Below are 22,594 nucleotides of genomic sequence, written 5' to 3'. Positions count from 1 at the left end.
AAAATGAATGAATAAATAAATAAATAAATAAATAATTAAATCCAGTTGATCTAGGGTGTCCAATAAGTCTGCTGTTTCTTTGTTAATTTTCTTTCTTGAGTAATTATCTAGTGATGTTAGTGGAGTATTGAAATCCCCTACTACTATTGCTGTTGATCTTGCCCTTTATATCATCAAAGTCTGCTTTATATATTTAGGTGCTCCTATATTAGGTGCGTAGATATTTATAATAGTTATATCTTCCTGTTGGATTGCTCCCTTTATCATAATGTAGTGGCCTTCTTTATCTCTTTATCTTTGTATTAAAGTCCATTTTGTCTGATACAAGTATTGCTACCCCATCTTTTTTTTCATTTCCATTTGCATGAAATGTTTTTTTCCATCCTTTTACCTTTAGTCTATATGCATCTTTTGTTCTAAGGTAAGTCTCTTGTAGACAGCATATGTTTGGGTCCTGTTTTCCTATCCATGCAGCTACCTTATGTCTTTTGATTGGCTCATTTAATCCATTTACATTTAAGGTTATTATTGATATGTAGTTGTTTATTGCCATTTTATTCTTTAAAGCTGTACTTGTCTTTAGCTATATTCTTTTTCCCCTTTGATCTGTTTACAACAGGCCCCTTAACATTTCCTGCAGCATTGGTTTGGTTTTAATGAATTTTTTGGGTTTTTTTATGGGGGGGGGGATCTTTTTATTTCTCCTTCAATTTTAAATGATAGCCTTGCTGGATAAAGTAGTCTTGGTTTTAGGTTCTTGTTATGCATTACTTTGAATATTTCTTGCCATTCCCTTCTGGCCTCAAGTGTTTCTGTTGAGAAGTCAGATGTCAGCCTTATGGGGGAAGATTGATTTTTGGTGTATAAAAATGTCTCTGATTTCTGAGTATTAATTTTATGTCCTGCCACCTTGCTGAATTCATTTATCAGGTCCAGTAGTTTTTTGACTGAGACTTTAGGTGGTAGACTTTTTCTTTCTAGCAGCTTTTAATATTTTCTCTTTATCACTTAGCTTTGGTATTTTAATTATGATGTGTTTTGGTGTAGATTTCTTTGGGTTTCTCTTTAATAGAGTTCTCTTTGCTTCTTAAACTTGTGAGAGTTATTCCTGCATTAATTTAGGGAGGTTTTCAGCTATGATATGATTGAACAAAGTCTCTATCCCTTGTTCTTTCTCTTCTTCTTCAGGAACCCCTATGATGCAGATATTATTTCTCTTTATGTTGTCACAGAGCTCTCTTAGAGTTTCCTAAGACTTTTTGAGTATCTTTTTTTTGTCTGCTCTGCTTCCATGCCTTCGTTCAACTTGTCCTCCAACTCACTGATTCAATCCTCAGCCTCATCCATCCTGTTTTCAATTCCTTCCATTGTGGTCTTTATTTCTGATATTGTATTTGTCATCTCCGACTGATTCTCTTTTAATATTATAATGTCCTTTTTTATACTTGCTATTTCTTTATTTAGGTGTTTGTAATGACCATCCATTGTTCTAAGATCCCTAAGCATCCTAACAATCATTATTTTAAACTTTGCATCCAGAAGTTTGGTTATTTCCATATCACTCAGTTCATTTCCTAGAGGTTTGTCTTGTGGTTTTATTTGGATTGCACTTCTCTGTCTTCTCATTATGTCTCTGTGTTTGGGTGTGTCATAGAGCTGGTTGAGTCTAGGCTTGGTGTTGCCTGCCTCCAATTTTTCAGTTGTGTTATTTCTAGGTCTTCTTGGGTTGGCATCAGCTGTTATTTGTAATCCACTGTTGGATTTGGCTTTTCTAGTAGAGCTGCTTTGAAGTCTTGATTTGTTTGTTTTCTTCTCAGTTTTCTTAGCATGGTGGTAGTTTTCACTTTCTACATTTTTTGGATACCCTTATGAGTGATAGGTTTAATTAGAAATATTTTAAGTTTAATTTAATGTTTGTACAGAACAGGTAATTTTTACAGTAAGTACAACATTAAAGCTGTCCAACTTCTTTTTATTGTGGGCCCTTTTCTTATATTTACTTTATCAACATGTCTGTACTATATTTTCTAAATGTCCTTCCAAATTCTGAGTATTCATCTCTTAATTCATCTGTTGTTTACAGGACCTCAGGGGTAATCTTAGTGATGACCCTAAAATCTGTTTTTATAATGTAGATTGCTGAGTTGAAAGGACCCTATATTTGTAAAAAATATTATTCTACTAATTTATTCTACTAATTTCCTAAGTAGTAATTCACTAGGCTATATTTTAATTTTATCTGAAGAACATTGTTCTGCATTCTGTATTCCACACACGATCTATTTCATCTCAAATCTCTTAAATCATTTTGAGGGATAATTTGAAAGGCTCTTGGAAAAGAAATTTTTCTTATACCATATACTGCTCTCAGATTCAGCCAGAGTTTGAGAGAAAGTCATTACTTTAGGCATTTTAAAGCTATATTGTGTAAGATGTGGCATTGTCCCTAAGGGGGCACACGTCAGCCATATTTATATTGTTTCCCTGCTCTAAAATCTTTCTTGACTTTTCATATCCTTATAGAATGAATCCCTTATTTGAGCAGGAAATAGTCTTCCCTTTTTCCCTACAACATCCCTACATCTCTTTAATCAAACAGGTCTGTTCTCACCTAAACATACCTTGGACTTTTTATACAACTCTGTTTTTGTTCAGTCATTCAGAAATGTATATCCTCCTCCTTCTCATTCTAGAACATGCAAGTCAAACCCCACTTCTTTACTTCCTCAAAATAATGAGTTTTAACCACTATGTAGCATTTTTTAACTAACCAGTTATTGTTATATGAATTATAATTTGCTGTTTCTAAATTTAGGTCCTGTTTATCAACTAAATTGTAGTGTGCTTGAGGATAAGGACAATATTTTATACTTCCTCTGTCATCTTTAATGCATAACATAATAAATAATACATGTTTGAAACATACAGGATAGATAAAATAGCTAAATAATACTTTGTAGTATACTACACTGTGTCCTCAAAATATAATCATGTTAATGACTTAACCTGAAAATATTTTAAATTTGATTCTCAGATTTATGTGACTTTTATTTTTGAACCTGAGTTTTCTGATTGTAAATCAAGATAATAATATATGTCACAATATTTTTTAATCAATTAGAGAGCCCTGGTCGGGTATTTCAGTTAGGGTTAGAGAGTCTTCCCAATATACCAAGGTTTCAGGTTCCATCCTGGTCAGGGCACATACAATAATGATCCAATGAATGCATAAATAAGTGGAACAACAAATAATTTCTCTCTCTCTCTCTCATCTTTCTCTCTCTCTGAAATCAATAAAAAAAACTTCAAAAAATTAAAAGTCAGTAAGACAGTTTAAAACACATTTTTGTGTTATATATGTAAAAAAAATTTTTTTTGCATGTAAAAGCAAACATTGTCTTTTAGCACTAGTACTAAAAGCAATGAGCTATTTTCACTTGGGCATATTTTCTATTCATAACAAAATAAAGTATTGAGAAAAAATGTTTTAAAAAGACATACAGAGTCTGCTGATTGAGATAAGGAGATATGGATAATACACTCCTGTTAATACATTGTCATAGTTATACTTGATTTTCATAAGTTCTATTGAAAAGTAAAATAACAATATATGAAAAACGAAGGAAAATTTAGTTCAGTCTTAACGAACTTGGACTCTTAGCACTTCAATATAGAGAGGGCTCTTTCAATGTTGCTAGCAGCAAAGCCTATAACTGCTCATGTTATCATTGACTAGACATGGACTTCACATGACTACATACAATTCAGCAGCAGCAAACAATAATTAACTAACAAATAATCACTAAGTAATAATTAATAAATTAAGACAGCTGGAGGGAAAGAGAAAAAATCTCACAAAATCAGTCCCATTTGCTCTATATTTTAAATGTGCCAGTAGCTCAGGCCTTCGTCAACTAATTCTCATTAAAATTTGAAATGTGAACAAAATAACATGTTAAAAAATATGTAGTGGAATAGGTTCTATGATATTCAAATTGAAAAAGAAATTGAGTCACTATAAACCTGCAGTATATTCATTGAGGCAATTCCAACAAAGAAGTTATTTGACTCATGTCTTTACTCAAAAAGAAAACTAGACTTAACTCCAGGTGCTTTCTGTGGCATTCCATTCTTGAACTTTACTACACTTATTTTAGAATTCGTCAGAAGCAGAAAGAAGGCGGCACATATTCTCCTCGAGACGCAGAAATCATTGACACTAAATTCAAGCTGGATCAGCTCATCACAGTGGCAGACCTGGAACTGAAGGACGAGAGATTAACGCGGTGAGCACACTCCTCTGGGCGGACAGTGGTCCAGAGGGCCTGGAGCCATGACCCTACTCTGACCTATGCTTGTTGGAAGTGTTTGTGGGGCTCCTATTTATACAGGTCACAGAGATCTTCTTTCAAAGGGTGACCTCCATCTTCTGCACACTTCTCACTGATGTTCGGAGAATCACTTAATCTTCTTAATGCTCAAAGTTCAATATGAACCTTGGACTACAGTGTTCAACCAAGCTTTTTTTTCTGAGACAAATATTTTTACATGTTAAACCTTTAAAATTATGTTTAATGATTCACTTCATATGATAGACTTTTTCTTTACAGCAGACTTACTGGAGGTGTTCACGTTTGTAATCACAACTCTAAGATAATTAAATATGTAGCTACTTGATATTGTTTATTTTTAGAAAACCCTTCTATATAACTCCTTATTTTAGTATGAAATTACCTTAAAACCATAAATTATATATTGCAGCTTTATTTTTTAAATTACTATTTAAAAATTAAATACAAAGTAAAAATTACCTTTGGAAGGAAAAGTAAATATGTATGCATTAAGTATGTGTTATTAATATGTATTGGAAATGGCAAAGTGCTTAATTTTAAAGAATAGTTAATAGACTTCTTTTATTTTTTATTTTTTAACTGAATTTATTAATGTGACACTGCTTAAAAAATTATACAGGTTTCAGGTGCACAATTCTACAATACATCTCTGTACACTGTATTGTGTGTTCACTCCCCCAAGTCAAGTCTCTGTCCATCACCATCTATCCCTCCATACTCTCCTTCACCTCCCCGCCCCCCATCAATCACTACACTGCTGTCATCATAAATCATTCAAAATATTGGCGCATTTGAAAAAATTCTGTCTATTAAGATAACATCAAATTACTAATAAATACTATCATCAGGCTTTCTTAACAAGTTTAGATTCTTTTAATAGCCAATATTTTGTAATGCTTAAACAAACACAAGGCACTTGTTACCACACCACTCAAATGAAATTTTAAAAATCATTAACTCTGAAAATATGGCATCAAAGATCTTGAACTTAAAAGGAAATCAATCATTTATAGCTGTCCTTTATATATATATATATATATATATATATATATATATATATATATATATATATCTCACAAAATTTTGCCTTTTCCTAATAGATTGACTTTGCAAAGTATTTTCGGCATGTCTAAATGTGCTGTAGAGGGAAGTGTTATCTGATAAGCAGGGGCCTTCCAAATGCTACAGAATGAAAGTTATTACGTGTTATCACTAAATTACATGGAAATTTGTGGGGTTTTTTGGATATGAAAACTCACTTTTATTGAGACATTTGTGTTAATATTCTAATACAGGCTGTTCCCATCTAAAATGGATATTACTCCAAAGACTATGTATAAGATGGTTATATATTACCCAGGACATAATTTTCAACACAAGAAATGTTATGTATAAAAGATCAGTAGCTCCCCAGGGTAACCTGCCAAAGTGAAACCACATCATAGGAAGAGTAGAGCATGGCTGCTATGAGGCTATGTCTCTCAGTCCTTGAAGGCTCATACTGCAAACTGAAAGGAAGTTTCTGATCCTTTCACCTGTGGACCAACTGAATTTCAGTTGTATTCTTCCAACCATCTCTCTGCGCTCCTTTCTCAAGTCGTGGTGCCCCTCCACCAGCCTGGGGGCCCACTCTCTTCTTCGACACCCCAAAGTGTGCAAGTGATAAAACTTCGAATCTCTCAGTGCCATTAATTTTACTTGTTGAAACAATTTTGTTGAATCTATTCATACTAAAATGTGAACTTCTAAGTGTATACTTTTAGAGAATTTCTTAAAAGACTTTTTTATTAATTCCCCAAAGTCCTTAGTAAGCAGATTTTTAGCAGATATAAAATAATTACGTGGGGATAAAAAAGCCAAGCAGTATCAAAGACAGTATCCTTTATTAAGGAGGTTATAATTGTATGTAGGCTTTGGTGGGGTCAGAGCCCCTGATCTCTGCATTTCTTCAGTTTGTGCCTTCCTCCACTTCTGAACACAGCCATTGTCACAAAGGTAGAGGGTTGGTTTTGCTTGTTTATTTGATGTTTTAACAATAATTGTCATGGCAGTTAATACAGAAGGTGGGAGAGGACTGTACAGATTATTTATTATTCGGTATTTATAATTCAGGAACTACCTTATTTAACTTTGACTCCTTGTTATATATATATTTCCTGCCTTTCATATTTATTTATTTATTTATTTATTTATTTATTTATTTATTTATTTATTTATACATCACTTTATTTGTAAAAAGATGTAGAAATATCTTATAAATATATTTCAAGTAACTCTTATTTTTGTATATAAAATATTAGCATATATTACCCCTATTAATAGCAAAGTTGGAAATTTTACTGTCCATGTTTTCTACTTTTCTCAGTTGTTTGTTATGGTTCCAGTATATGTGACTGTAAAACATTCTAGTTTGTAATTTCAGTGGCATATAATAATATGCTTTCCTTGATTTATTATAGAAATTTATTAAGATAGCTATTAAGTGGCTTTTCATTATAAATATCTATCTACAGCTTTACTGTTCATTGATGTTTTTCATCTTAATGAAGTCACTAACACATTAGACAATAAAACTAGAAAAAATACTTATTAACCAATTCACAATTAGGTGTTGGAAAATCTAAACCTGTTCAAAACAATGCAGGTCTGATGAGGGTGGAACCACAGAGACTGAGGGTAGATAGTTGATTCTGGGAGTGAAGAATCTGGGAGTTGGAGTTAGCTTCCAAAGTGTGCAGTAATTTATGCCATATTTCTTTGTTATTTGCTGGAAAGAACTTAGCTAATTTTCTTTTAGCCTACCCAGCTAATATATGCTCTTTTCTACTTGAAGCTCAGGCATGTTCTTTTCCATAGAACCCACTCAATTTCTTCATGCTAATTGGACTTGCAGTTTTCCTCAGTGCTATATGTCCCCACATGTCTATAAGAGAAATGATAAAAGAATATATCTATATCAGTCATTAAAATATTAATTTTAGGAAGTTACCTAGTTTATCAAAACAAAGTAATTACGATGCTTGGTACTAAATCCTTTGACAGATTTTATAGTTCAGAAATTATTTAACTATTTTGTTACTTACCTTTTTATTTACATTTTAAAGTTTAGCCTATAATTGCTATATATATAAACTCTTATTGTTTAATTATAGCTTACCTTGTCTCACTGAAGATCTGAAGAATTCCCTTTATACTTTTTTTTGGCAAAGGAGAACAAAACTCAAAAAGAGAATATTCAGGGCTACCCCTAAACAACATTTTAAAATTTCTTTTTTGGAATGATCATTATATTATTTTATTATTTGTATTTTATATTTAAGTTTAGATAACATGAACTATATATTTTAGGAAGAATATTTAAATTTTGGTTACCAGGTTAGGAAATGACCCCTGGGTTTTGTTATACAATAAACAAATGAACAAAATGACGTTTTTGTGATGACTTCTTCAAAACACAGCCACTTAATTCATTGAAGTGAAAAAGGTTCCCAGGGGAATATATTGGCAAGATCAGCAATACACACACAGGTAAAACAGAGATCTGTTTCTTTAAGATTGTCAAGACTGACCCTGTGGATTGTTTTTCAATTAATTTAAATTAACACAGACTATCTGCCCAAAGAGTTATAACACAAGATAGAGTTCTTATTCATTTAAAAAGTTTATTTTTCATCTCCTTTTCAAACTTAAGTTATAGAAGTTTTGTTTATTATGGTGACCTAATCAGAAAAAAATAGTAGAATAACATTAATCAGTGTTTTTAGTATTCTTACTTGACAATTACTTCTAAACCTCAATTTTTTTCAGGAATTTTGTGCATCATTTTTATGCTAATGATTTTGCCTATTTTAGTTGAATAACTATAATTGTACATTTTTTTTAAGACTCAAGGTCTAATCCAGTAAAAATAAATGGAATTAAAATTCTCAACAAAATGAAGCAAATAGATGAATTGCTAGTTTAAGAGTATCTTTCCTTCTTTAATAACTTTAGATATTTGCATGTTGAATTTTTATTAAATGTATAGCTGGGTCCTCAGGAAGCTTACCATTTGAATCATATGAATGTGCTTTGTAAACTATAAATCAGAATACATTTGGTTTTGTTGTTAGTTATAATATTTGTAAAATTAAAAATTATTCTAACTACTTTCATATAGGAATTTCTAATACAATAATTGCTACTGTTTATGAGTAGTCACTATGTGTTAAATTCTGTGTGTTAATGATCTCAAGTAACTCTTTCAGTCTGTGTAATAGGTACTCTTGTCTTCAATTTGAAAATGAAAACCAAAAGGTGCTTAGAGATTTTAAATAAATGTTCAAAGTCATACATCTAGTAAATAAGACAGCTATGATCCTAGCCAAGTCTGTTTGATTCTGGGATATCAAGATATTGTGTGTGTGTGTGTGTGTGTGTGTGTGTGTGTGTGTGTGTGTGAGAGAGAGAGAGAGAGAGAGAGAGAGAGAGAGAGAGAGAGAGAGAGTGTGTGTGTATTTAGCTCTGAGGCATAGTAGATGAGTTCAATATACGTAAACCCATTCAAATAGACAGTGGCTCATGGTATTCTTCAAGCAGCATTTTTTTTTAAATTGAGATAATTTTAAGGGAAAAACTTATTTTGAATTTTTTATTTTCTAGTGACATGGAGCAAAGCAGTAATGGAATTTGAGCATAATCTCAAACTTGTAGAAACTGGAAAATCTTCAGTAGTATAATAACTTTTTGTGTGGCTTTAATAAGAATACATAGTATTTGATACAGGAAATTTACATAAAATAGTATTTTCATTGCCATCAGTTCTTTGGCAGATTCCAATTGTTAATCTTACTTCTATCGTAAACTATTTTACAAGCAATGGCAAAAATATAAGAATCCAAATAAGAAATGTGTGACCAATATGTAGAATAAAGCTTAAGATATCTAATGGACTTGTTCTTGTAGTAGCAAATCAGAAGTAATGCAGTATTTGTATACTAAATTAATGAATCTTTACTTCCAGATACTCTTCGTTTTTCTTTAGACGCAAGGAGATTTTTGTCATTCAGTAAGTTACTGTGGTGATGCAGAGCTCTGCTGTGATTATTTTAATCTTGTCAAGTGCTGTGCTCTGTATTTTAAAGTACATATTATTGAGCATTTTGTTGTTTACTGTACATTTTTTTCCAAAACCATCCTCTGTGCTTCCTACTTGTAATATGTATTCTATAACATTGCATGCTATTGATATGGTAAAATTGATCTTGTCAAAATGCACATTGATTCCCAATGTGCGTATCCTGAGAATTTGCTGTGTTCTCATGTTGTGTTAGCTTTGATAGTAAAACAAGTGTTCACTTAGATTTCTTCACATGCTTTCTTGTCTTATTATAACATTGATACAAGAGTTGAATTTGCCATCTGACAAGTGGAGGCTGGGTTTAGACTTTGCACAAACTCATTTCAACTACCACAGGTGGTAATCTGTAAGGACCAAGACGATGACATCTCCTGTTCTCAATCTGGGGCATACACAAGAGTACATTTCATGGAGTCTTTCCTTCTACCCTGATCACTGGATAGCCAACTGTGCATGCTTCCAGGCACTCCTGTGATTCTCTGAAATGCCATTTTGAACCTAGCACAAGAATTGCTTTATGTATTCTGATAACAAAATGTCAACAATAGATTGGTCCCCATCAACTGATTGAGTACACCAGAGATAGTTAATTCCGGCAAAGGATGTGAATGGAGTCAGACAGTGAAAACACATTTGATTTCAAAATCTCAAATCTACTACAGAGGAATTGGTCTTCATGAGCCACAATGCTGAATGGGGCCAAGTCTCCTGACATTCTTATCGACCATGAATAGTACTCAGCATGATCAAAACAGAGGAAAGCAGGTCTAGTTCACTTTAATCACATTAATAATTTGGAATTATAATTAACCTTGTTTTACTTTATGTTCACTAATTGTCAAGTTCCCATTGACATAATTAAAATAGTTTTATGAAAATACCTTTTTTTCAAATGATCTGGTTGATTAGATTCAAACATTTGTCAAGGTGAGACACTGTGGAGCTGAAGATTTAAGCGATCATGTCACATCTAAAAAACCCATCCCTAACCAGCCCTCAAAGCCGACCTCTCAGCATTCCAGAAGCACAAGTGGTCTATTTGGGCAACTCTGTTGAATGTCTTTCTTCATCATCATTAAATATGATCCTTTGACCTCTTTTGCCTTATGTCATTAGTACCTCAGAGACAAATGCTTCCATTTTCAGAGAATCCTGTCTCTCCTCTTGCATCAATTATTTTTTCTTCCAACATCCTGAATAGTTTTCCTGCTCAGTCAGAGCCTTACTTTGACAGAGCTAAACATAATAGTTTGGGCTAATGAAAATCTTTATAGAACACCTCAGTATAAACCATATTTATTAAAGTAGATGTGGTCTTCTTCCAAGTTTAGTTTTCTGAAGTTGCCTTCTAACCCCTACCAGAACTTCAGTGCTTACCTGGCTCACTAACTAGTAATTCTGGCTGTAAGGATGTTTTATCCAATGGTGTTATGCCATCTGTCTCCTCTTCATTAAGTCCTCACTGAGAACTTTGCCCATCTCGTCACACAGCTGTCAGCAGTCTCCTCATCCTCTCTGTGTACTACATTAGCCCTATTGCCCCTGCGGTAGCCAAGCTCACATCCATGGTTTTAATTTAGAATACATGGTTGACAAAACAAGTGTCAAGAATTTGTTTTCAAATGCACTAATTTGGAGAGGCTTAGTAATTAGGAAAATACGACTTCTGCTCCCTGGGAATCTTATCTCAGCTCTTTGACATCAGCAAGAAGGTTGCCTTCCCATCTATATCCCAAAGTCCATTTCACCTTGCTTGAATAAAGAAGTAATGATTGGGCACCTATTGAGTGCATGGCACTGTTCCAGACTCTGGAAATACTGTGATAAAACAGAAAGGGGCATTACCTTCAAGGAGCTGCTTTCAAAGAGCTCAGCTCCTTTTTATCCAAGCTGTCCTTGCAGATATGAGGAGACATACTGAAAAAGTATACTTGGATATCACTTACTAATTGATTGTTTTTCTAATTAAATAAGGAAAACATTACATTACTGAGTTATTTAGATTGTATGTTTACCTTATAAAATGAAGTTTTAGCATCAGCTAAATAGTACCAGCCATTGGTTAGGATAATATTTTTAATTTATATTGAAGACCACAGAAAAGTTATTGGTAATTTTATAAAGAATGAAAAAGAATCTGAAAGGATGCTATTTTAAAGGCTAGATAAAAACAGTAAAAATTCATAAATTTAGACACCTTTGAAAGCGTTACATTGCTTTATCAGAGAGATAGAGGGTTCACAAATTTTATTTGACTAATAAGTACATATTAGTGTGTGCAGATTACATATTTTTACATCAAGGCAATAAAATTTGAGGGTTTTTTTCTTTTTTTGCCTAACTGATTAGCAGAAAACGCAAAGTTTCTCAATTTGTCCTATGCCACTGGTAGTGCTGATTTCAGCTACTCATCTATACACTATCATCTATGGCTCTCTATTTGGACTATATTATAATTCCCTATAGATTTCAACTAATTGACCTTGAGGGAAAGCTGAGTCTCTGTGACAATATGGTCTTCAATCACCACTGCCAACATAAATAAATGGTTCCTCTCTGGATCTATCAAGAGTAATCTGAGTGGAATTTAAGTTTTTGATAGACTTTTAAAAATGAGACCAGACATGAAATAGTACCCTTTTCGGCAAAAGGGCACAGGATTTAAGAAAGCTAAGATTCATGTAATAAAACTGTTTAGCCTTTAATATTGGAAAGGGGTCAGTTATCTTATTGAAATCTGGACAGTTCCCAAATTGATTTATATACTAATGAGCTGAATATGATTTAACAACAACCTTAAATATTATAAGTGAGTAAAAAAAGAGTACCATACCAGTAAAATGTTTTCCATTACATTTTTTAGAAAAATTTTTAAATGTTAATAAAAATAAGTGTTCTGTTTGAGTTTCTTTAAGTGGTCTCCACAGAACACTTGATTTGAATATAACTCTTCTTCCAAAATAACAGTGTTGACTTTCATGCACATCAATTTGTGTAAATTTTTACATGTATTTAATTAAACACTTTTTTCTAAATAACTTCAATGACCTCATCAGTGATAAGTCAATTTATTTTTCTCATATTATGTCCCACCTTCTTTTCAAATTTCCTATACTAATTGTCTGAATTAATAACCTTTATTATTTAAAAAATAAAACTTTAAAATCTCTAAGAAATACAAAATTTAGAACATAGCCAATAATTAAGAGGAGAATAAAACCTTATAATGAGGCATACATATGAGTCTGTGGATACTACAGACTACAAGAAGAAAACAATTAACTATTATGTGAAATAAGTAATTTATGCCCATTCTGGCATAAATTTAAGCTATCCAAATAGGTATTTGAAGATTTTATTTCAAACATAATTGAGATATAAGCATAGATGGGGCAATGACATAAGAATTAGACTATTAGAGCCCTATTTCTTTCATTATATAAATCTAAATGTGAAAGACAGATTACATAAAATGATTGAGACTCATGGACATAGATAAAAGTTAAGTGGTTACCAGAGGGAGGATGACTTAGGGGAGGGGGGGTTCGGGGAGGGTATGGTTGGAAGGGTATAAATAAGGGCAAATATAAGGTGACAGAAAATGATTTGACTTTGGGTGATGGGTATACAACATAATCAACAGTTCAAATGCTATAAAAATGTTTACCCGAAACCTATGTATTCTTATTGATCAATGTCATCTTGTTAGATTTAATTTTCTAAATAAAATTTTAAAAAATAAAGTGATTGTGTTTAGATAAAGAGAGTACTACAAAAGAAAATAAAGCCAAAACAGACCCTACCTTTTTTAAAACCTAATTTTATTACTTAAGTAGGCAAGAGCAGTGTATTGTTCCTATATCTAATTTCTTAACAAAGTATCTAGCATCTGTTAACTTCTAATGTTAGGTTATAAACTTTGGGCTTTGTTTATACTCTATATTGTTTGTTGATACATATAGTGATCATACTTATCCAAATCTTTGAGTTAAGACATTCTGAAAATTCTCAATGGCTTAATATTTTAATAAAAAATTAATTTAATTCAGATACTCATATAGTAATCAGAGCACATATATCTAACTTACTGTGTATCTTGATCTGAATTCATCCACTTGTATACTTAACAATGATTTACTCGTTGTCTAATATAAGGTTATGAGGGACTTGTAGTAAATTAAGTGTTAATCCTGCCCCTGCCTTAAAGTATACATGAACCTTAATGCATGTATCCTTAATACATATAGTTAAATAACTATAATACAAGATAGAAGATATTTGTCCTAAGAAATTTGATTTCTTAGAAGAAAGATATTTTCTCTGTCATAAAATAGGGAAAATTACATGGAGGAATTAGCATTTGAGTCAGCTATTAAGGAATCAATTGAATTCTGGTTGTGAGAAAACACCTGGAATATGGTCCTGAGAGGGAGAAATACCAAGAGAGCATCTGGAATTCAAACACAGAATATGAAGGGGAATTGTAAGGAATGATGTCAAAAAATGTGGGCATGATTAGAAATGCTTTCATTGGTTATAGAAAACAGTTATTATAGTCATTATATAACAGATTCATTTAGGATCTTGAAATAAGAACTAAAAATCAGACTTGTATTTGAAATCTAGATATTTGTAATCACTTTTTATGGAGAAACCTGGATTAGGAAGAATAAAATCTGAAATCTTACTGCTTAATCTAGCACAATCTAGCCTACCCTTTTTTGAGTAAATTTAAAACAGAATATTCTTGTAGGAACAGAAAAAACTTCTCTATATCATTATAAATTATAAAAGCAATGCGTAAGAGGAGCTTGAGTTATACAAAATGAACTAGAAAAAGTATAGTACTAATGATAGTAACTAACATTTATGTATTGCTTACTAAAGCCAGGAACTTTTCTGAACATTTTACATATGTATATGATCTTGATTTATATAATTTTACCGTTTTTCAAATTAGGACACCTAGCACAGAAAGGTCAAATAACTTGCTCAAGACAATGTAACTGGTATTTGTTGGAATAGGTATTTGAAGCCATTGATAGCATCATATTTTAAAAGAAATGAATTTACAAATATTTATTTAAGTCTAATTAGTATCATTAGAGAAAGCTTTCAAATGCAGAGTAAAGTAAAATCAACTTTCTGTAGTATTTTTCACTAAAAAGAAACAGACTTAAAAGAAAAATAATTATTCAATTATAATTTCTATTTGAGATAGAGAGCATTAATAAAAGAAAAAGCAAGGATGTGAGTAATAACATGGTGCTTTAGCTATTTCTTGTTTATTTATATTTTAATTTGATTATTCATGTTTAACATCTCTTGAAAATTTCATTAACATAACTAATTCTTCAAATGACTTACTGATAGCTGCCCAGAAACTAACTCTATTTTAGATTCTAGATATTCTAGTCAAAATATTTTACCAGTCCAGCCTGGATCCTCATGTAATCCTGGATCTTCTGAGAAAAGAGAGAATATTTGCAGTCTGATTGTCCTTGAATAGATGGACCATCAGCCTGTAATTAAATCTGATGTAGTTTGTTTGAATTTTACCAATCACAAACCGAATAATATTCGTTACTGTGCAAATGATCTCTGTGCAATTCAAGAACTTCCGTGTGTTTGGTAGCAGGGAAATTGATTTGCTGATTTATGTACCTCATTTATTTCCATCTGAAGCTCAGTTAACTAAGATTTGCCCAAGATAACCTTACCCTTTCCATTTTTGTTTCTGAGGAACATTATGGTCAAGGAACATAGAGGCATCAGACATCCAAGGGGGCTTGAGTAGTGTGTGTTTAGAATGTGTGTTCAGTCCATCGTGTCTTTTTTTCTTGGTGGTCTTTAATCAGGGGTAGTTATTTCCAGTTGTTTCCTCAGTCCCTGCTGTTACTATGTCAGAGGATTTCCAAGGCCTCCAATTTAGATTCTGTCTTCCTGTTCCAAAACCAAGGATATTTCTGATTCATTGGCCCCTTCAGCCATCACCATATCCATCTAGTTAGAGTCAAGATTCCTCTCTGGCCTTCTTAGAATCACTAGAGCTTGTTGTGGAAAGCCCACAAGTTCATCCACCAAGACTTTGCTCAAACATTGCTACTTTATCACTGTCATGCCATGTCAGATAGTGAGATGCTCAACCAGGTTATATAGCCCAAGAATCTGGGAGATATCTCCTTTTTAAGAACACCTATATAGCATTAACCAAGATTCCATCATTCTTTTTTATAATACTGGCTCTACTACCCCCCATATTTTCACCAATCCCTGCATTAAAATGAAAAAGACTTCTTTTTGTCTCGTTTTCATCATTGAACACTCCCCTTTGTGACCATTTTCTTAATATTCATTATGCCACATTTTTCAATCTAATTATTTTTCTTTCATTCATCCTTTACTTCAGTTCACATCTTTTTATAAATAGTTTTCTCTAAAGAAATACAGTAAAATTATCTTTAATAATATTTAAATTTTTAAGCTTTTTATGTTATGTGTTTTATTTCATATTTCTTTGTGCCTTTTGTGTTTTTGCAGTGCTAATTTGCTGTGCATGACAAATGTATTACTAAAGATGTGCCCATCTCTGAATTTATGTGTGCATAGTCTATTTAGCTGTTAGAAATAATTTCAATTTTTTTCAGAGTATGAATAACGTGACCCATGAACTGTCCCAAATGGTATATCTAAAGGAACCTAAAATGATCGTGATTTTGTTATGATTATGTAGTCATCAAAACTCACTCATGAAACAGGACTTAGGCAATATTATTCCATTTTTCAATAATCCATTCTTGGTTCAACACTCTCTATGGACAAAGAAAATATTCTTTTAAATCATTATTAACTTTCTTAGACCATTAAATACTATGCAATATATTAAAAAGTGACTCATTTTTTAATGTAGTACCCAAAATGCCTAACAATATGGAAAAGTTCTTAGCTTGAGAGAAAAGCTAAATTATTATTTGTTTATATTTGGGTCCAAATAATATATAATATTTAAAAATAAAATGTAAACTTAAAGAAGGGATTACATGTCATTTAAAGGCATTCCACATTATACAATACTGGTTTTATATTTTTTCTGATTTTAATTTAGAACTCTTTTTAGACAGAGCCATACTCTCAACTCATAATACATTTAACACAATCTCTATTGCAGGTTACTTAGTTATAGAAAATCCATCAAGTAAGTTTGTCAAATATCTTTTCTTCTTTTTGAATATCAACTAGACTCACTGATTTGATGAATCTTAATGTGTGGTTCCTTTTTTGTATGTTTGTTAGAAAAACCTCCAAGCTGGATATAAATCATAAAAGCATGACTAATTGCATGGTAACTGGAGAAATGCTCTCTCCCTCTCTGGGGTGAAGTCTGCATGTCTGTATTTTAGCTTGGGAAGTAATACGGGGATATTTAAACTCCTTGGGGTTTAGAAACCATGTCATTATGAGAATGAGGTCACTGCAATATTTTATATCTTCTAAAACCTTGTAATGTATAAAATGTTTTCTGTATGACAAAGAGGTATTATGTGCTTTAGGATTCAATGATAACTTTATGCCCTTACATTTACTTGAGAAAATTTTTCATTAAAATGTTAAATCATTCACTTAAAGTCACTTAAAAAAATAGAAGGAATTTTGAACCATGAATACAAAGAAAGTGCACTTAAAGGAGAAAAGTTAATTTTGTAAGTATGACAGAGTGACTTTCTGGGGCTGGGTGGTTTATGGGTTTTGAAATGTCCATTGTTCTTTTAACTGGTTAACCAGTGCCAATGCTAAAGTGAAAGAACACAATCTAACATGACTCCATTTTTTACCTTTCCTTGCTTGGAGGCCGATAAGCAAGAAATCCTTTCTACAACATGTTGAAGAGCTTTGCACAAACAACAACCTAAAGTTTCAAGAAGAATTTTTGGTATGTTACTAGCAGTTGTCACAACATTGCCAGACCTCCAGTCGTTTCATGTGTCACATTTCATGTCCATTTTAAGCATGCCAGGCCATGAAGGACTCTGGCCTTGATAATCAATACCCAATTACCAGGTTGAGTGTTTGGATAGTAATGTTATACTGGGCGGCCTCTGGTGCAACCTGAACAGAATTATTCACCTACTGTGTCAGAAAAAGGTGCACTTCTTCAGACCTCCCGGGGAATGCATCCTGGTCTTGTTTCTTCTCTGCTCTCTCATCCAGATGTAGATGCTAATTTACAATGCTGTATTCTTTAGTTTTTGTTTGTGTACAAGGCCTGTAGTTTATATGTAAACAATTATTTTAGATAGAGAGACTAATGAATTCCAATTTATTGTTGACTGCTTAGTCTATGTTTGTAGTATAGGTGAACCTGAGAGCAGAAGTTGATGTTTCTAGGAACTGTACAAATGTTATTTCTAGAACTATCCAAAATAATAAAGATAGATAAGCAATGTCAGTGTTTTACAGGGCCTATTTTTAAGTTACTATGAAAATAATGCTAATTCCTATTATGGAGAGTAAGTAAAGAACTTGTCACCTAAAAACTATTGAAAAGTTAAGAATAATTTTATTGCGCAATTTCATATCCTATAAAATTGAAATTCTTTTAAAACATAAGGTAAATTTCAGGTCTGCAAGTTATTTTAAAATTTGTAAGCATCTTTCCTGACTTACATGATTATTTTATATTATCAAAATAAAACAGATTTCTAAATGTCACCAAAACTTTCTGGGTTTTTTTTTTTTATGAAATTCACATGGTGTGTGAACTTATGAAACAAAGAATCAAGCAATTGGCTTGAATAATTCAGGATTATAATATTTCAGTCTCTCAGGGAATAATATCAAAAAATGTGGGAAGATTAATGGTATTTCCTACAGCTTTTTGGTTATGCTTCTTAGGTAATCTTGGTCTGGACTTAACAAAATCAGGGGTACCATAAAACTCCTTTTAGCATTTACGCATTGAAAACTCTCAATTGTTCAGAAGCAAAAGTACAATTTCACTAGAATAGAAGCGAATATAATTACATTATGCATGACTGAAGTAGATGAAAAGTGTTATTACTAATAACATTTTCACATAGATTATATTGAGAAACTTTCTAGTTTAGCTTTTTTGGAGATTATGGTTTTAAGATCTTGGTGTATTTTTATATAAATATTTAGGTTTTATGTATATAGAATATAAATGGAATTGCTTTTTAAAATTGTTTTTATCCTAATGCTGTTAAATTTTTTAAGTAACATTATGTTTTAATAAACAAATGCCTATTTGATGCATATATTTAAAAAACTTTATAAGTTAGGTTATATTCACTTGTTATGCTTTCAATATTTATAACCTCCTACTATACATGATAGGCATTGTATTGGCACGTTGATATATATCAATTCAACATTTAATGGCTAAATGACCTTGGGCAAATCACTTAAACGCTCTGTGCCTCTATATCCTCATATCTAAAATGATAGTATCTACCTCATTGAGTTGTAAATACTAAAATGATTAAATGCGTGTAGTACTAAGAATAGTGGTTGGCACAAGTGTTAGCTATTGTGACAGTTATTCCTACCCCAAAGAAGCTCATATTATGATAAGAACTGCAGACATGTATAAGAAAATATCATGAGAGAGATATTTATAAAGAAATGTGGATCAAACCTGGATAGCAGTCAGAAAAGACTTCACAAACACGTGACTTTTGAGATGAACTTTAAGAAAAGCAGAAATTCAATGAGTAGATAAAGGAGAAAAGGTATTCCAGAGAGATGGAGTGAATGTAAAAGTGTAAGGACACAAAAACAGTCCAACTCATCTGTGATCCCACTGGAAACAGGAAACAGTAGGAGAAAGAGCTAATGGCAGGGAGGATGGTGGAAGCCCTGTGTGCCCTGATAAGAATACGGCCGCCAAGTGTAACAGTGGTGTCCAGGCAGTCAATCTGGTAATTGGTTATTGATTATCAAGGCCAGAGTCTTTTAAATCTATCAGTGGGCATTTATATGTGAAATTATTACAGAAGTACTACTCTTTAGGTCATTTCCAGTTCACCTTTCTTCCCCCTTCCCCGCATAGTTCTTTGTCTCTTACAAGTAGGCTCCTAAAACCTTGACACATGGAAGCTGTTTTAGATTCCTCAGTTGTTTAATTTTTTTTCTAAGCCTCTGGTGCCAACACACCAGAATTCAGATGTTTACACTGTCACTCTCTTCTAACACATACATATCCACTTGCAACAGATTGTCTAGATTGTCCTTCTGAGGAAAAATAAGGTGGAAAGGGAGAATTATCCAGTTAAAATAAGTGATTTATAATGAGGTTGAATTAATTGTTAAAAACCAAATGTTTGTAATAGTTTTTAAGGAATTTTGCAAGTGGAGACATTTCTAAAATGAAAAAGTAAAAATTTCATAAATGTAAGTCTTAGCTTAACAAAATAATGAATATACGTATATTTTGCAACAGATTTCTTAATGATGATTAGATATCATGATTTTTCACCAAAATGTCAATAATAGGTCTCCTTGACCCTTCCTCTGTGTCTGATAATTCTTAATCACACCTTTGCATTCTACTACCAATTGACAATGCCTTCTGAGGACAAGAATTGACTTTTGGCATATTCTTAAACTGACCAGTGTTGTACCAATTAATAGGCATGAAATCACACTGCTTGAGGAGAAAAAACAAAAAATAAATCACTGAACTCCTTTCTCCTCCTAAGTAGACATTAAAATGTTAAATAATATTATGTGTGTACCTGACAAAACCATTAAGAAAAATACATTAAAGGATTACTAATATGGTTGCCACATATTAGAGTTTTCTAAGTTACAAAAAAAAAAAAATTATACCAGAGAGCAACAGCTCAATTGACCAGTTTTATTCAGGATATTTATAGTGAAAGTTTACCCAAGTTCATTAAGGTTAATTTCACTGTTATTAGAGGTATTTTCAATTTAAAACTAAAAGGGTTTAGAAAAAAGAATTGTCTTTTACTACATGGAATTTCTTGTTTACCGCTGAAATCAGTGTAAACTTTGCAATGACTTCATCCCGCAGGAATTACCAAAATTTCTTCAGGATCTTTCTTCCACTGATGCCGATCTGCCATGGAACAGAGCAAAAAACCGCTTTCCGAACATAAAACCATGTATGTGCACTTTTTGTCTCTGGTTTTAGCTGTAAAATGCTTTAACATGCCCACAAAATACATTTTAACATTTTTTAATTTATTAAATGTATTTACTGCATATTAATTAAATTATAATGCTATATTTTTGTTAGCAGCAACTTTCAAATTGTAGCTTTTTGCTTTGTTAATTTTGTTAAAGTTAATGTACATGGTTTTCGGCGTGCTCACACAGGGTTCACTTAATGCAGGTGCAAGAAATTGTAGACCTAATAGTTTCTTAGCTTTGTAATCTAATCCAAGTAACAAAACTCTCTAACATCTTCTTATAGACCTCATTTTCAAATGAAAAGAGAAAGTTCACATGCAACTTCATGCAATTGTTTTTCTTAAGAGCAATGCAGTGTTTTCTTATGGAATATAAGAATACATTACAAAATATTCATTGAAGATCAAATTTATTAATATATATTATACACATTTATATATATATATATGCTTATCATGACTGGTTTTACAAATAAGACTGAGTTGTGCTTTACCATACTAAAATTGGCTTTGCTTTTCAATGAGTAAGGAAAGAAACCGTATTGTTGCTTTAAAAATTAAAAAAAAAACATGACACACCTCTGTTAATAATAGCTATATGTTTGATGTTATATTTTTAACATGTTTATGCCATCTGTATTCTAGTTTTATACTCTAGTTTTTGGTTTATATTATAAACCAAAAAGTGACTATTTTGATTTTTAAAAATATTGTCAATATTTTTTCAAATCTAAAGTTTTGAAATATTTTTAATTTTAGAGTTAACATTATAATTTTCTCTTTGTGTTATGCCTTTTCAAAGCTATATTGAAGAAGATTCCATACTTAAAAATTGGTGTGTTCTAGTCTAAAAAGATAGAGTATTAGAGAATGATACAATCACAGAATGTATAATCATAAAGTATGTATATGAATAGGAAGAAATGAAGCAAATTCTGATATTTTAGAACTAAAGGATAACTGAGACATGAAATAAAAAATTTTAAGGAAACATGATATAGGAGGTAGTAATCTAATGGAATCTGCTAATACCCAAGAATTAAAATAGGATGAAAACACAAATAGCTTTAATCCTAAAATCCTTTCAGGAACAAAACAAATCATAAGTAAATTACTTTCAGAGCAGTTGACAAATAAGACATTATTCTAGGAAATAAGAAATGTTCTACAACTCCAAATCTCTATGGCATAACCTTTCTGAAAAGGCTCTTGTTTTTTCTTTCAGAGAGTTAACCTGGGTTGGATGCATCATAAGCTTAAGAGATACAGAAATTCTCATGTTTTTATGCCCATCTGTACCTAAATTTCTTTCAGACTGTCTGCTTCATGTTTACTCAGAGATATTCTGTAAAAATAAATAATAATTCAAGTCTAATTGAAGGACAGTTACACTGTAATATGTGATACTCATTTATAATTACATAGTTGGCTGAATTAATTTATTATATATCAGTACATATAAAATAAGTAATTCAGGCATGTCTAACTAGTTGCCAAGGATCACAACATATCTAATTTAAATATGTAAAAATTTCAGATGTTAGAGAACTGTTTTTTTAATGTGATATTTAAATCTTTTGTTATTAAGATTTTGCTGCATTATCTGGATTCACATCATAGCTATTAAGAAAATTGGACAATATTAGCTTATTACTTATAGGATAAAAAGAGAATAATGGTTGATAGGACTAAATAACATTAGACTAACAGAAGAACTGAAGAGTATGACTACCCTAACCTTTCATTTCTGAAGCTAAGACAAACAATAATTGTTCATGATGAACTTAGGTTATAAACCAAGGATGTTAGAATGGACATTTCATGATTTTTTTTTCTTTGCTAGAGTCAAATAGTAATGTCCAATTGTTTTCTGCTTTCTTCTTAATTTCAGTACTGAAAACCTACAGTAATTTTTAAAATAATATATTACATCTATGTCAAATAGACTT

General features: G+C 31.8%; 1 protein-coding gene across 2 annotated transcripts in view; it reads left to right on the top strand.

The window, feature by feature from the left end:
* The window catches only part of PTPRQ (protein tyrosine phosphatase receptor type Q), a 270,501-nt gene that overhangs the window by 223,425 nt on the left and 24,482 nt on the right, over nucleotides 1-22,594 (top strand). For both annotated transcript variants that reach the window (XM_066368486.1, XM_066368485.1), the window contains 3 exons: nucleotides 4,158-4,286; nucleotides 17,320-17,401; nucleotides 20,528-20,618. In XM_066368486.1, coding sequence (XP_066224583.1) covers nucleotides 4,158-4,286; nucleotides 17,320-17,401; nucleotides 20,528-20,618 — 302 coding nt within the window. The remainder of the gene's footprint in view (nucleotides 1-4,157; nucleotides 4,287-17,319; nucleotides 17,402-20,527; nucleotides 20,619-22,594) is intronic.

This window comes from Saccopteryx leptura, chromosome 2 (assembly GCF_036850995.1).
Source record: "Saccopteryx leptura isolate mSacLep1 chromosome 2, mSacLep1_pri_phased_curated, whole genome shotgun sequence".
Taxonomy (NCBI): domain Eukaryota; kingdom Metazoa; phylum Chordata; class Mammalia; order Chiroptera; family Emballonuridae; genus Saccopteryx; species Saccopteryx leptura.
This window is presented reverse-complemented; position numbering and strand designations above follow the sequence as displayed.